Source organism: Leucopleurus acutus (assembly GCF_964270905.1).
Source record: "Leucopleurus acutus genome assembly, chromosome: 18".
NCBI lineage: Eukaryota > Metazoa > Chordata > Mammalia > Artiodactyla > Delphinidae > Leucopleurus > Leucopleurus acutus.
The window spans coordinates 78,165,765-78,181,401 of record NC_139160.1 but is presented as its reverse complement, the minus strand read 5'-3'; the positions used below and the strand labels follow the sequence as shown (position 1 = coordinate 78,181,401).

General features: G+C 55.3%; 1 protein-coding gene across 2 annotated transcripts; it reads right to left on the bottom strand.

Annotated features, from left to right (window-relative positions):
• Positions 1-190: 190 nt before the first annotated feature.
• On the bottom strand, positions 191-14,969 carry LAMP1 (lysosomal associated membrane protein 1). Of its 2 annotated transcripts, none has more exons than XM_082859578.1 (9): positions 14,782-14,969; positions 8,611-8,732; positions 6,547-6,763; positions 6,276-6,434; positions 2,794-2,978; positions 2,129-2,251; positions 1,529-1,595; positions 1,285-1,455; positions 191-1,063 (listed from the first exon to the last, which is right to left on the bottom strand). In XM_082859578.1, the coding sequence occupies exons 1-9, from the start codon at positions 14,831-14,833 to the stop codon at positions 924-926; spliced, it is 1,236 nt and encodes a 411-aa protein (XP_082715704.1). In that variant the 5' UTR covers positions 14,834-14,969; the 3' UTR covers positions 191-923. The 2 variants fall into 2 exon arrangements, with proteins under 2 accessions (XP_082715704.1, XP_082715705.1); XM_082859579.1 differs by having other exon boundaries at positions 8,611-8,729.
• Positions 14,970-15,637: the final 668 nt, after the last annotated feature.

Here is a 15,637-nt window from a genome sequence, read left to right as displayed (position 1 = left end):
GGGCCCCAGCTCCCCCTCTGCGGCCGCTGACCCGGGGGAACAGGTAAGGGCCTATCTCCCATGGGGTGATCTGTCCCGAGCCACTGAAGACTGGCCTTTCCTCAAGTTGCCCCCCAGGCACACCCTGCCCACCGCACGCCCATCACGGCCTCTCGCGGGAGCTGACAAAAGCATGAGGCCCAGACAGACAGACAGACAAAGAGGCATTTTATTAGCATCGCTACGGCAACGCGCCCCAGGAGGGGACGGTCCTCGGCACACAGCCCACCGAGCTGCAAGCGACGAATCAGAGTGCAACGATTACTGTACACAGTGCAGACAGAGGATCACCCCAACCTCCAACAGAAGACGGAAAATCACAAGAACGTAAACGCCCCCTTTGCTGTCTTAAGCGCCAGCTCTGAGTGGCAGCACGTGGGAAGCCCCGGACCCGGCGCCGCGAGCCCTGGCGCTCCTTACGCCTGCCCTGCGGTCCTCGTTCCTACTCATCTCTTCGCGTCAGGCTCCCAGCCACCAGCCTTCCTCAAAGCATTAAGACCAGAGACTCCCTTTGTAAGGCTTACGTCTGAGTAAAGAGTGAAGACACCAAACACCGGACTCTTAAAAAGCCGAATGACAGCGGAGCCAGTGCCCATTTAGAAAAGCTCTTACCCCCCACCCCCCTTAGAGTCCTACTTTGGTAAATATTAACGTTTAACCAGTCAGCAAAATATTTAACCCAGTTAGCAAAATTAACACCGTCATTTCCATAGTTACTCTTTTGTGCATAGTAAATGTGGCCGGATGAGCTTCACACTGGACGAAGCAGATTTGAAAACCAGTTTGCAAGGAAGGGTGCCCCCTTGGCAGCAACCTAAGCCCAGGGAAGGGCCCGAGGCTGCGCAGCTGCTGCTGGCCCGCGGCGGGCGCGGGCGGCCGGCCGGCTAGATGGTCTGGTAGCCGGCGTGGCTCCTCTTCCGGCCAATGAGGTAGGCGATGAGGACGACGAGAACCAGCGCTGCCAGGGCACCGCCCACGGCCACGGGGACCAGCATGCTGCGCGCGTCCCGCTGGCACTCCTCCACTGTGGAGACACACGGCCCAGCTGCCCACCTCCGCCCGCTGCCCACACGCTCCCGCGCGGAAGGCTCTCACCAGCCCTCTGTTCAAAGGGCGGCGTGAGCACACCCGCAGGCGGGCTGGAGCGCGCAGAGGCCAGGTGGCGCGGGCAGCGGAACTGGCGCTAACATCTCAGACTTGAAAGGGGTCCCCCAGCCGTCAGCTACCACGCCCTCGCCTACTCACCAGGCCCAAACCTGTCCCCGTCCACGTGGAACGCCTGGACCCACACTCTGAATATGTTGAGGAAGAACGCCTCGGTGACCTGCACGCGCTCCTCGGCGTTGCACTTGTAGGAGTTCCCGGCGGCGGCCTGCAGCGCCCTCAGCGAGCTGTTGGTGGCCTGGAAGGTGGGCTCTGCAAAGGCAGCAGGGGTGAGTGCCTTGGGGCACCCGCACAGGCATGCCGGCTGGGGGGGGTGCGGTCTTACCTCTGGCATCGGGCAGAGTCATATTAAGCTGGACTCCCTGCAGGAAAACCCGGCTGGAACTTGCATTCTAGGGAGAAGGCGACAATCACACGGTCACCGTCAGGCCCGGGGAGGTGGGGGGGCTGGTGATAAAGGTGGCCTCCCGCGCCCGTAGCTTCAGAAGGAAACTGCAGCGCGCCCAGCCCGTAAAAGGCAGCCTGTCGTCTCGGGAACATGAATCCTGATCAGCTCCTTACAGACCTTGTTACAGAATCAGACTCTGATAAGATGCGGACTGAAGGAGCTACGTTCCAGAAAAGTCAACATCTAACTTCCTAGGAAAGTTGAACTTCATCAGGAGAAACCCAGCAGTTCACCTGCAGAGTGTACCACAAACACCCACCACGGGCTCTTCTCTTACTCCTTTGCTAACTGCACACGCGGCCCTTCCCAGGCAGGCATGAAGAGCAGAGGACGCAGAGACGCTGCCCCCAGGACAGGCGGAGGACAGCACCTGAGGCCCCGGGTCGCCCCTGCCCCGTCTGCGGGATAAGCGCAAGGCGTCTGCTGACAGACGCGGGTGGGGCCGAGGGTCCAGGAGGCAGGCCGGGGGGCCCTCACCATCGCAAACTGCAGCACCAGGAGCAGGTTCCCGCTGCGGAGCTCCAGGGTCACCAGCTGGGCTGCGCAGCTCCCCCCGAAGGTGGTCTTGTTGGGGTCGATGTTGAACTCTCTGGTCGCCGTCTAGTTAGAAGAGCCAAGAGGTCGGCTCCCCTCCCCCGGGCCTGCGCTCCTGAGGGGACACAGGCAGCCCCGAAGCAGCGGCTTCAAAGCCACGGTCACGTGAACCAAACCCAGAAGAAACCATGGCAAGTTCCCACGGGCAGAGTGTGGATGCCAGACGGTCCTCCTGGTACTTCCGGCTGCTTTCACGTCCCCGCAGCAGCAGGTGGCCCCCGTCTCCATCCCCAGACTCTCACCCTCAGGGAGAAACGTCATCTCAAGGGAAGAGTAGAAAGACAACCCAAGTGTCCGAGCAGTAAAGCATCCAAGAAATCCCCCCACCTCCCAGGCCAGCACACCCGTCCTGTGGTGGCAACACACTTGAGGCTTTGGGGCCTCACAACAGCCTGGGTCGGGAGACTCAACCCTGCCGTTGCACATGCAGTGGCCCAGGTGGAACGGGGATCCAGCTGAGCAGCTCAGGACACGCAGCACCCGCGACCCACCCCGGGACGCCCGGTCCGCAAGGCTTAGGGCGGGGATAAGGGCTCCAGCCGGCCTACCGTGTTGCCCCTTGTCCTGTAGGTGATGTTCAGCTGCAGTCCCATGCTGGCCAGCAGGCAGGTCCCGTTGGTGCCACTCACGTTGTACTTGGACACCGAGGGGCTCTCGGGCGCCGGAGTGGGCGAGGGCCGGGGTGGCGCCGTCGGGGTGGGCGGCGAGGGCCCGTCTTGCTCGCAGTGCGTCTCTGTGGGGACGGTGGGGTGAGTCGTGCCGCCGCCTCAGGACCTCCCGGAACCCTGGACCCTGAGCCCACCCTGGGCCCCAGCTGACGTTCTCAAGGGGCCCCGCCCCACAGAACACAACCTCCAGGCCTCCAGGCAGACACGGGCTAACGCACGCTGCTCTGGAACCCTGGACGGGAGCAGGTCACCTTGGTGACGCTCGACCTGGCCCCTCGTCCGCAAGGACACCCTCCCTTGCAGGACAAACCTTCCCCCCGTAAGGTCAGAACAAAACCTCAACTCCATCCCGTGCTTTGGGGACCCAGGCCACTTGCAACGGCAACAATTCACATATATGTTCTCCGAGCTCCTGTGCCAGGCGCTGGGCTGGAAATGGTCCCAGAGACAGCAGCAGAGCGGCCCCAAGTGCCTGGCCTCCGCGGGGACGGACACCGGACACACACACCATCGCCAGCCCGGACCATCGGCGTGGTGCCCCCAGGAGAATTGACAGCGGCCCCGGGAAGGACGGGCACTAGATGGCCCTACTGGTCAAGGATGGAGCCGAGTCTCCGTGCCCGGGGTCAGCCAACTGCTGTGGGCGCTCACCCGGGGCGGGCGGAGGGCCCAGCGAGGGGACGAATGGGAGCCCAGTGGCAAGAGACACAATCAGGAGATGGGGGCGGCCCCGGCCGCACAGGTCCGACAGGGCACAGGGCGCCCCCGGAGGACACACTGAGGGTGTGCATACGACCCCGTCCCTCAGAATCTGACCCACCATGACTGCTTACGACAAAAATTTATATTCAAAATCAAAGCTGACTGAAGCAAAAGCTGAAAAGTAACTGTGCGTGTTCCACAGGGGCTGACGGGCCAGACACGCCTTCTCTGAAGGCTAGCAAACGTCCCGAATCCCAGGGCATCCGGCACCCCCAACCCAGGCTCTTCCTTTTTTTTTTTTTTTTTTGCGGTACGCGGGCCTCTCACTGTCGTGGCCTCTCCCGTTGCGGAGCACAGGCTCCGGAGGCGCAGGCTCAGCGGCCATGGCTCACGGGCCCAGCCGCTCCGCGGCATGTGGGATCCTCCCGGACCGGGGCACGAACCTGCGTCCCCTGCATCGGCAGGCGGACTCTCAACCACTGCGCCACCAGGGAAGCCCAAGGCTCTTCCTTTTACCACCTTGTTTCCGTGGACAGTGGGCAAGCTTAGCACTAACGGTCATACACGATCTCCATCCAACTCCGACCCTTCCCACGGGTCTCCTAAGCCAAGCCACGGAAGCCCGCCCAAACCTCCAGGGTGGGAGCCGCTCGGGAAGCGGCTGGAACCCGTCCACCAGCAGAAGCTCAAGTCCAGCTTGCACTCCTTTCCAGCTGCGGACTCCACGTCCACCCCAGAGGACCGGGACACGGGTAACTCAGCCCACCCTGAGGGTCACCTTGCCCCGCCGGCCTTCACACAACTTGTAGAGGAAAGTGCATTATTCTAGAGAAGAAAGAGGGCAAAAAAGAGAAACAAAACCCAAGCTCTGGGAGGTGGGCTCAGCTGGGTGAGCACCCCCGAGATGCCTGGCCCCAGGGGCCCCGGCTGGCACTGCTGCCTCCCTCCTGGAGCTAAGCTGCAGGTAGACGTTGGGACACCGGTGCTTTTAAAAGCAGTTTTATCAGTTACTTATCAATTGTCACAGGACACAAATGACTAAATGCACAAACCACGTTAAGACAAACGAAGAGAACAGGCCGGTCTCCAAGTCCTTGTCTACCCGACCACTGAGCCATTGTAACGTGTGACCTGCTGTCTCCACGGAGCTCTTTCGAACCGCCAGTCAGAAAACCTCAGGAGTTTAGAATGTGTGTGGGTGACAGCCCTCTCCCTTCTACCTGTGTTAACCAGCCTGACACCTACGGCAGATACCAAAGTCCCTCCCACAGAGGGCTCACAACCTGAGAGGATCACTTGGGGACGTGCGTGCTCCCCCGGGAAGGCCTCTGGGAGGCGGGGAGCCCAGGGGTGGTGGCAGGGGAGGAGGGGGAGGGGCGGGGCTGTGCACCCTCCCAGTGCCCTTCTCACAGCTCTCAGAAGCTCGTGTACCCTGAAGGCCCCTGCTGGTCTCCCGGCAGCTGCAGATACTCAGATAAACCTGCACGTTGCACTGACGAAGTTTCAAGTGGAAAGAGACGTTCTAGCACGGCCCGCACCTGAGCTAGACTGGGAGTGAGACTCAAGGTTCCCAAGGAATGAAAACGTTAGTAAGGCCAAACTGGGCAGGAGGTGAGACGTGATAAACTTCACTGAAAAGCAATTTCTGTTTTGAACTTCTAACTCTCTCTGAAGAGCTGACAAGAATCCACACATCAAACGTTAAAGACGAGAAGATGAATACACGTCAGTGCTGTGGCGGGCCCGGGGCTGGCACCCGATCCTGCCGGACACGGGGGCTGCAGCGCCCGTCCCAACCTGGCTCTGCCACGTGCGAGTGAGAGAGCCACAGGAACGGGTGAGCGGGTGCTCACGGCTGCGTCCCAATAAAATGTCGCTCATGATCAGTAAAACTTAATTTTACATCATTTTCATGTGTTGTGAAACGTTATTTTTTAACGTTAATCTATAAGCAAAAACACCATTTTTAGCTGTTGGCTGTACAGAGCCCAGAGGCCCTTGCCCAAGCCCAGGGCTGCAGCTGGCCGCACGGAGGGCTGTGGGGTCAGCAGGCACCCCAGCTGCTTCCGAGCCACCAGGGAAGGCCGCGGGGCAAGGCTTAAACACAGAGAACGACAGTGGGGACACCTCCCTCCCCCTAAGGAAATGACAGTGAGCTGCCGGGCAGGATGTGGGGAACCGCAGTCAGAAAACGACACCCTCTACCACAGGCTCCGGCCGGCACCCAGAGGAGCACTCGGCAGGAGCTTCCTGCGAGTCCTCACACCCTCCGCAGACAGGTGAGCATCCCCACTTCGCAGGTGAGGAAACAAGTGGTCGACTACCTCACCCGAGACCACTGGGTCTGGTGGGTGCACCCCTGAAAGGCCCCCCTGGTCGCTCCCACCCCTGCCCCAGGCCTGCCCAAACTGGACTGAGGTTAGGTGAGGTCTCTGTGTAGAGACAGCGGCTTGAGCTGAAGGAGAGCCTACAACCCTGACCCCATTAGCTCTGTAACAAGAGAAGAGAGAGGGTTTGAACTGCTTTGCCCCTTTAGCCTGTTTTAATCCACCCTCACCGAAAGGGGTAACCTTCTCTGAAGACCGAGGGGCAGGGGCAGCTCTCCGAGGACGCGCAGGTCTCCCCGGGCACCCAGGGGGCTGGGCCGGGGCGGTCCTCACCCTCCCTGCTGAAGTTGCCGTTGGAGAGGTAGGCCTGAATGGTGGCGTCGCGGAGCGTGACGGTCACGTTGCGCAGGCTGATCTGCTTGCCGCTCACACACCTGTACTTTTTATTTATGTCTGCCTTGATGTCGGTTACGGATTCCACAGTCTTGGTTTCTACACGAAAAAAAAAATCGATCTTTAACTCCTGGAAGTGCTTAGAAGCAATTTTAGATACTCCCCCGACCCAGTTTTTTCCACCCCATAATTGGTCCATATTGGTTCTTACCCTTGGAGCTCGAATCGGGGAAAATCCCTGTATCTGACAAGTTATAAACAAAACGCATCAGCTGGACACTGTAACGTGTTGCATTTCTTGTGAAATTGAGGGTCAGCGTATGGCCTCTTCCAAAAGCAATCACGAGACTGGAGTCAGAAGCATTTCCTTTGCCACAAGAGCTGCTATTTAATACTTCTGCACTGGCCGGCAGCTCAAAGGTCACGCTCTGGAACAAACATGATGACAGTGGAACACAATTAGGGTGTAGGTTACTAAAGGGGTTCAGAAACACCAAAGATCTGACACATGCCCCGACCCCAGCTCCATCTCAGATGTCACTATTAATGCATTCATTTTCAATAAAAACAAAAACCATGAAAGTCAGTATTACATGTCAAGTAATAGACCAGAAAGTAACTCAAGTGCAAGGCAAGGATGACCTAATTATGCACTAATTTAAAACTGTTCTTCATTAATATGATTTTCATTTACAAGAGAAGTAAAACTACAGTTATCTCAAAAGTGAAATAATTCACGCTGGGCTTCAGGATGAGCTGATACTTTCATCTGAAAAAAGCCATTACCTCATGTTTGCCACAGAAAAGTGTATTTAAAGAATATGTCTCTCTAAACAAAGAGAAGAGGGAGTTTACTGCAGAATTGTCTGAATTAACTATTATAAGCAAAACAAACAACTACAAAACCACCAAAGCTCATCTCGATGAACCGGACTGGGTGAAGGACCCGTGGGAAGCTGTCCTAGCACTGTCCTGATGAACAGACCATGCCTGTGACAAAGACACACTGTGTGAAGTGGGAAGGCACATTACAGCAAACGGATGTTCCCATTTGTGTATGCGATTAGTATATAATGAAACAATGTTTTAAAAAATCCAAACAAAAAGAAGTGAAGTAGAAATTAGAATAAAAGGTGCCTAGGGGACTTCCCTGGTGGTCCAGTGGTTAAAGACTTCGCCTTCCAATGCAGGGAGTGCGGGTTCAATCCCTGGTTGGGAAGCTAAGATCCCACATGCCTTGTGGCCAAGAAACCAAAACATAAAACAGAAGCAATATTGTAACAAATTCAATAAAGACTTTAAAAATGGTCCACGTTAAAAAAAAATAATTAAAAAAAAATTAAAAATAAATAAAAGGTGTTTGGACAAATCTTTACAATTGGAGACATTTCTGTGGAATGAAGTTTTCCCTGCTTTCTCCTGTTCCGATAGAGACCACATTTATATCAAGACAGGGCCAATGAACTGAGGAGGCCAGGCAGCCGGCATGTCCAGAAGCTCTGAAGAAGCCACTCGTCCTCCCAGCGGCCCTGGGCCCCCACTGCCCTCCAAGTGCCGGAAAACAGATATGGTGCCTTGGATGTGGAGACGGGTAAGGAAAAACACTGCTTCAACAAAGCACTGAAAACAAAATATAAGAGTATGTTTACAAGAACAAATGTTAAATGGAAAGAGAAAGTGAGAAGTCCACTAACAGGTAATTCACGGAGGAAGACTTAACAAAGAAATGCTGCTTATTTGCTAAGGATCTGGTAAATGCAAAAAGCCTTTCTCATCCTGCAGAGGCGCAAAGCTGTTTTAACAAAACCAAAAGGGACATTCTAATCCAACTAGTACAGTGGCACTGCACCTCGAGCACCTGTTTACACACGATTCTTGGAGTGTAACAGTTTACCTAAAGCAGATTCAACAGATCAAAAAAGCTATATTCACAGAGCTGTACACCAGGCATAAAAAGAACATAAGAAAACTTAGTTACAGGGGATGGGTTAGTAAATTAGCGTGATTAACGTAATGAAGTACTACGTTGTGATTACAAAAGATAATCAAGAAGAAAACTGGAAAAATGCTCACAATAAAATAGTGAGCATGAAATGGTTCGTATAATATGACTGCATCCTCAGTATATAAAATGCATAGACTATTACAGGCACTAACAGCATGTGAGACACAGCACTGTATAACATACAAGAAACACACACACGTGTAAGACTCTCAAGGCAGGTTAAATGATCACACACACAAGCAAGGCATGAAGGGCCCTGGTGTTTCCTACCTTAGAACCGTTCTGGGTGTCATAGCTGGTCAGGAAGGCAGCAGAGAAGTCGGCCATGATACAAGCTGTCCCGTTGCCATCTTTCACCACAAACACAGCTGATGCACCATGCACGAGGCCTGCTAACTCCAGGAAAGACAGAAATGACCAAACACCTTTTAGAAAATTTTGGTTGTCTACAGCTGCGGCAATACAGTTGTTATTAGGAAAGCTACTTAAATCGCTGAAGAACTAGACACACAGGTCCCGCAGGTGGGGCTCAGCTGGGCTTCTGTCCCTCCTGGAGACTGGTCTGAAAATGTTCTCTCTAAACCCATCCCATCAGTTTGCCAACCTGTCATTAGCTCTTCAATGCTTTTCTTCAAAATACGGACCGGGAAGTCACAGGTCAATTTCTGAGTCACCCCGGGCCCAGGCTGCCCACGCTCGTTCCTCAGAGGATCTCGGGGACGCGGGGTGGAGTCCTGAGGGCAGGACTCAACATAAACTAAATGCTGACCTTCTACAGAAACCCCGTGGACCCAAATCGCTACTTAATAAGAGTTGGCTCTGCTCTTGCCTCTCGTGGACTGGTGACGTGGCAAGAAAAGCCGCAGACCCAAAGATCAGAGCTCTTTGCCCGTATCCAGAAGGTCCTCAAAATACAGTAATTCCACTGGACTTGGACTTGGCTGTGTGACCTTAGGACACCACTACGCCTCTGTAGGTATAGCCGCCAAGTGCCTGAGGGAAGGGGCGGAAGGCAGCTGTCACAGGTCCCCCAGCCTGGGAGTGGCCACCACTCTGAGCTAGTTCTCAGGGCCAGGGCCACAGCCCGAAACCCCGAGCAGGCAGCTTAGCAGCAAATGCACTCCGATCTGAGTCAGAGAAGGTTAAGTGACAGCCACACGCCTTAGCACAGGGTTCTTCACAGACAGCAGGCGTCCTGACCACCCTGAAGCCAAGCAGCCACCCACCAGCACCGGCACCGCCACACTCCCCGGAACACACCTCCTGGTTCTGCAGCTAAGACCCCTGCACGCCCTTCGTCAAGCAGCGGCACCTCTGGCTATGACGGCTCTAAGGGTACGTGTGACCCAGGCAGCAGGCTCCGAGGACAGCCAACCAGCTTTCATTCTCAAGTCCCTGTCGCTGACGTGGTGAAATGACTCCAGTGAACCCAGTTCACTTCACCCTTGGGAAGCCACCAAATAAACCCTTCAGAGCAACTACTGCTTAAGCCTAAAGCAAACAGCATAGACAGAAACCCTGCACACCCTCCTGTAAGCCTCGGGCAAAGGGAGTACCAGAACCTGTGTTCATAAAGGAAAACTGCTACGAACGAAGCGAACTAGGGCAGACAAGAAAAATGCTGTCTGTTGTGCTTCGCAAATTTTAACCTCCGCCCACCCCCCGAATACTGCGGCAAGATCCCACTAAAGTCACTTCCAATGAATGAACGTTCCTTTTAAAAACCTAGAGAAGGGGCTTCCCTGGTGGCGCAGTGGTTGAGAGCCCGCCTGCCGATGCAGGGGACCCGGGTTCGTGCCCCGGTCCGGGAGGATCCCACGTGCCGCGGAGCGGCTGGGCCCGTGAGCCATGGCCGCTGAGCCTGCGCCTCTGGAGCCTGTGCTCCGCAACGGGAGAGGCCACGACAGTGAGAGGCCCGCGTACCGCTAAAAAAAAAAAAAAACAAACAAAAAACCTAGAGAAAAATCCCACAACTCATTTTTGACACAGTGAAGTATTTTTTCTTAATTAATTAATTAATTTTTATTTTTTTGGCTGCGTTGGGTCTTCGTTGCTGCGCGCAGGCTTTCTCTAGTTGCAGAGAGCAGGGGCTACTCTTGGTTGTGGTGCGCGGGCTTCTCATCACGGTGGCTTCTCTTGCTGCGGAGCACAGGCTCTAGGCGTGCGGGTTTCAGTAGTTGCGGCTCATGGGCTCAGTAGTTGTGGCGCATGGGCTTAGTTGCTCCGCGGCACGTGGGATCTTCCCAGACCAGGGCTCGAACCTGTGTCCCCTGCACTGGCAGGGGGATTCTTAACCACTGCGCCACCCGGGAAGCCCTACAGTGAAAGTTTTTAAAGACATGTCTCTGAGAGCGATGGAGTAAGTACACAAGAGCTATAGAGATGCCAGCCAGGCAAACGCAGGTTCAGCAGCAGAAGCAAAAGCCTGGGCGCTGAGGCCAGAGAAACACCGGACAACGACCAGCTCACAGTGCACATGGGCGCCCCCAGGCCTGAGCTGCCCTCAATGGCTCGGGCGCTGGAGCCACAGGCTGTCACACGTGCCGCAGCACAGCAGGTCAGGTAGCCACCTCCCACAAGGGCCCGCACAGGCCAGCTCCTACCAAGCCACCCTCCTATAAGATAGGTCCCTAAGTCACCAAAAAACGTTCTACTGACTCAAAGCACTTAACTAGAAAACACTTCATAAATAACTTTTCAGTCAATTTTTTCATTTAGTAAACATGCTGAAGGTCTGAGCTTTCAAAGGACAACAAACTAGTATTACTAAAACAAACTTAAAATAAGCATCAAGGACTTATCTGGCGGTCCAGTGGTTAGGACTCTGCGCTTCCACTGCAGGGGGCGCAGGTTCAATCCCTAGTCGGGGAACCAAGATCCCACATGCCGAAAGGCATGGCCAAAAAACCCCCAGAAACACAAAACAAACAGCATCGGCAGCACTAGAGGCCCCCAAATTTTCCACTATTAAAACAAGAAACCAGAGCCAATTTTGGTCACGAGAAAAACGTCTACAAGAGCGTTACAGCAAAACACTGTAAGAGAAACACGTAACGAGAAAAACGTCTACAAGAGCATTACAGCAAAAAACGGTAAGAGAAACACGCATGCTAAGAGTCAGAAATTAGTGTTTAACTCTATAAAAGACAACCCCCATCTCAAATTAGCTAGGATATGTGCAGTAATTTGAGGGGTGTCCCTCCCGAAAGCCAGAACCCGCGCCACCGGGAGCTGCTCCCCTTCGGCACGGGCGCCAGACTCACGCCAACCTCTCTCCAGGGGTCCCGCAGAGGAACGAGTGGCTTATTCCTTCAAAACACTCCCACCTGGAGACACTCCAGTCTCTAAAGCAGGTGCAGCTGTGGGAGCACGCCCGCCTGAGATGAGAGATCTCAGTCTCCGACAGACTCCATCACTGACTGACTGTGACCCCGGGCCCAGAGGGAGCACCACGCCCCTCAGTTTAGGCACCTGTGAGACGGAAATGAGCACCAAGGGATCCAAAGCAAGGGGAGCGCCGGGTCCAAGGCCTCGGCCTGCTTTCAGCGTTAGCTGTTACTATCGACGCGCTCGGCGCCACACGGCCCTCAGCTATTGTTGAATCCTTGGCACCTGACACGAACCGTCAACTAAGTGTTTCATTTAACTAGCACCTGTAGCGCACCTTGCAGGTAACTATAAACTATGGTGACAACTTTAACAGGCGGACACTGTGACGATCTCCCTTCACAGATGTGGAGTCCAAAGCACACACTTAACTGCTGTGCTCGAGGTCACACAGCTAGTGATGGTGCAGAGCCAGATCTGAACTGGGTCTGCTGACTCACAGCACGTGCCCGCCGAGCTTGCCATGGGCCGGCGGCACAGCGAGGTCCACGCCTGAACCACACTTTCTCTCCAGCACTTGGTAAGCAAGTGAATATGCTTCAAATTTCGACACACTCACTTGCATATGAGAGAAGCTGCCACCTAGAGGAACAAGTCAATACGTTCTTTGCTAAACTGTTTAGGAGAAACCACTTTCTAATTTCTCTGGGCTCGATTTCCTTGAACCCAGGATTTTCATTCTTCTTAACCAGTGATACATAATCACCTGTAAAAATGTAAAGGAAAAAGAGAAAGACCAAGGCTCCACCCCAGACACGGAGTCCCAGACTCTAGAGACCAGAAGGTACGTTTCTGAACAGCTAATGTGCACATTCAGTTAGGGACCACTGCACATCTCTTCCTGTACGTGCTGAGCACTGACTGTATGTGAGGCTCGAGGAAGACACAGGTGTGAAAATAATCACAACACAGCAGAACCAATGCTCCAGCAGAAGCATGTGCTGTACATGCACATAGTCAAGTCTTCCGGACGCAGAGAGGAGAAAGGACTAATACAGCCTGGGATGGATCTAACAATATAAATTCAAAATTATGGACCCAAAACATTTGACCTCAAATCTAGTGAAAAATTAGGTCGCCAACCTGGGCAACTGGCAAACTCCCACAAGCGAGGGTAACATTAATCGGTATACAACATTTTTTCAAACTTCCTAAGCAACAGTTCTTCATTAGGAAAGGGGAAGGAGGTCATCCCGGTGACAGCAACAGTCAAGAGCTCCGTTATGCAATATACTTAATCACATGTATCAAGAAGTTTCAGTTCACACTTGTCTATGCTTTCTACCAAGTATTAAAACACAAAGGAAACTTTACTTTCTAATTATCAAAGCAGGATGAATTTGTGACTCAGAAGTTTGAAATATTTTTAGAAAAGATGCTTTTTGGTGAAATTGTGCATTAAAATAGACATTTTAAACAGACCTAAATACAGGCTCTTAACAGAACTTTTTAAAAGTTGGACTTTTAACTGAACATAAAACTTAAAAGATATGATGGAATGGACATTAAAAAGCTAATTATGGGAACTCCCTGGCGGTCCAGTGGTTAGGACTCCGCACTTTCACTGCTGGGGGCCCAGGTTCAATCCCTGATCGGGGAACTAAGATCCTGCAAGCCTCGTGGCATGGCCATAAAAAAAAGAGAAAAAGCTAATTGCATGCTTACTCCAAGCTATCAATGTAGAGAAGTATGGATTTTTCTCTTCATTCAGGGGAGTTTTTAAAACAGGAAACAAAATGTGACAGTTCTAATGCATGCGAGCTCTTCTAATAAAGAACAACGAGCCGCCCTGACACGACAAGGCTTGTCCCAGCAGGCCCTCTCAAAACTCATCACACCTGCGGGGGAGAGCAAGGCTCCGGGTCTGCGGTTGGGATAAGAGCACGCCCCCGCGCGGGTCCTGGAGCTCTAAGAACTCATTTTACGCAACAGGCAAAACAAAATCCTGAAACCAAAATTCATTCTGTCACAATAAAAGAACTTCAGAGTAGGTATTTCGAGAATTCTCGGCAGGTACTTGGGAGACTGCTTCTGTGTCTGCTGAACTCAAGGGAGCGCCCACCAGTGAGCTCCGGTACCTCTTTTCAGTTCCTGGCACTTTAATCTTCCCGTATCATGGGGACCAGGTGAGAAAGTGCCGCAGAGGGAGCTCCCAGTAGCCACAAAAATCAAACCACGCAGTGACTCTTGTTTAAGTCAGCACAATCCCTTTCTCCTTAGGACAGATAAATGACAGCAAAATTCCTCAATGGATAAAACACCGGCGCCCACGGGCAGCTCCCGAGTTCCGTGGGCCCAGCGCGCGCGCGCGCACACACACACACACGCGCGCGCGCACACACACACACACACACACACACACACACAGGCAGCGCTCCTGACTCACTAGAAATGGAGACGACCCTTGGGAGGCCAGGCCTAGCCCCCCCCCCTCCTTCTGTCCACTGTGGGCTCCCCGAAACTCTCAAGGGCAACTTTAAGTCATTATAACGTAATTAAAATTCACAACGACATAAACACACGCGTCAGCGCTCTGTGCCATGCTGCTGGGGGCGAAGGTTAAAAGCCCGAAGGACGAACTCTCAAGGCCGGGGTCGCCGCCCGCCTTATTCTCCTGCGCGGACATCCGCGTCGGGCGCAAGCCGAGTCCCACGCGGTCCCGCGTCTCCGGCTGCAGCCGCACGCAGCCCTCCGGGGCCACCCGTGCCCCCAAATAAGGGCGCGAACCACGCCGCTCAGAAACCACCAAGTCACTGCCGACTGACCCCACAACCCGAGGGCTGGGACCCGAGGGCCGCGCCGGGCCCTCCCTCCGTCGTCCACTTCTGGGCACCTGGACCGACCCCTCCCCCCGCAGCCGCCTCGGCCGGTGCGGGACGACTCGCCTGGAGTCCCCGGGCCCGGCCCGACCCCAGCCCCGCAGCTCCCGGCCCCCGAGCAGCCCCCCGCCCCTCACGCCGCCCCACATCCCTCTGGGCCCGCGCAAGGCCGCACACCTGCCCGACCCCTCACCCCGCAGCCCCTGAGCCCTCGGCCCCCAGCCCGGCCTCTCACCGAACAGCAGCAGGAGCAGCGGCCATCGCCGGGAGCCGCCGGGGGCCGCCATGGGCGCGAGCGGGAGCCGGGCGGGGTCGTGGGCGGTTGGGCCGGGGCGGGCGGGCCGGGGTCTGACCCGGCCGGCGTGATGGTAGCTGGTCCCGGTGTTGCGCCCGCTGCACGAAACAAACCCCGCGAGCGGCGGCGCCTTGTCACGTGATGCCGCGCCGCGCCGCGCCCGCCCCGCCCCGTTCCCCCGTCCCGTCACGTGACCACCGTGCATCTCGCGAGAGTGAGAGAGCTCAGGCGTGCGACCTCCTCCCGCCTCACACGTTACCTGGGGCTGACACGTGACCGCGACGCCACGTGACTCGGGTCTCGCCTCCGACCCCCGCCCGGTCTCCGGCCGGCGGAAGCGGAAGGCGGGCGGTGGGTGCGGCTGGTCACCTCCTGGAGGGGCCTCTGGGTCCCGCCTGGGGCTGCCGGATGAAAAGAGGGGTTGGGACCGGACGTGCGGCTCTCCACCGCGGGCCGAGGGTGGGAGTCCCACGGCGGCCGCCCCACGGGAGACGAGAGGGCGTTTCCGCAGGGACGCTGATGCTAACGCGTCTCTCGGCCTCGGGGCCCGTGGAGGATCCGGGCTGGGGGGTAGGAAGGAGGGGGATGTGAACACGCGTACTGAGTGTTACCCCTCGTGCTGGAAAAACACACAAGGCACAGGATGTAAAGCTAGACACACTCTTGACTGAAGGGGCTTCAGGCGGTTCGGTGGCTCCCGGCTGTCACCTCGTCCTGGAGGCCGTGGGGGAGTGGCGGCCTTTCCCGGAAGGTTCAGAAGGGCCCCAAGCTGCCCAGGGAAGGAAATCGCAGCCCC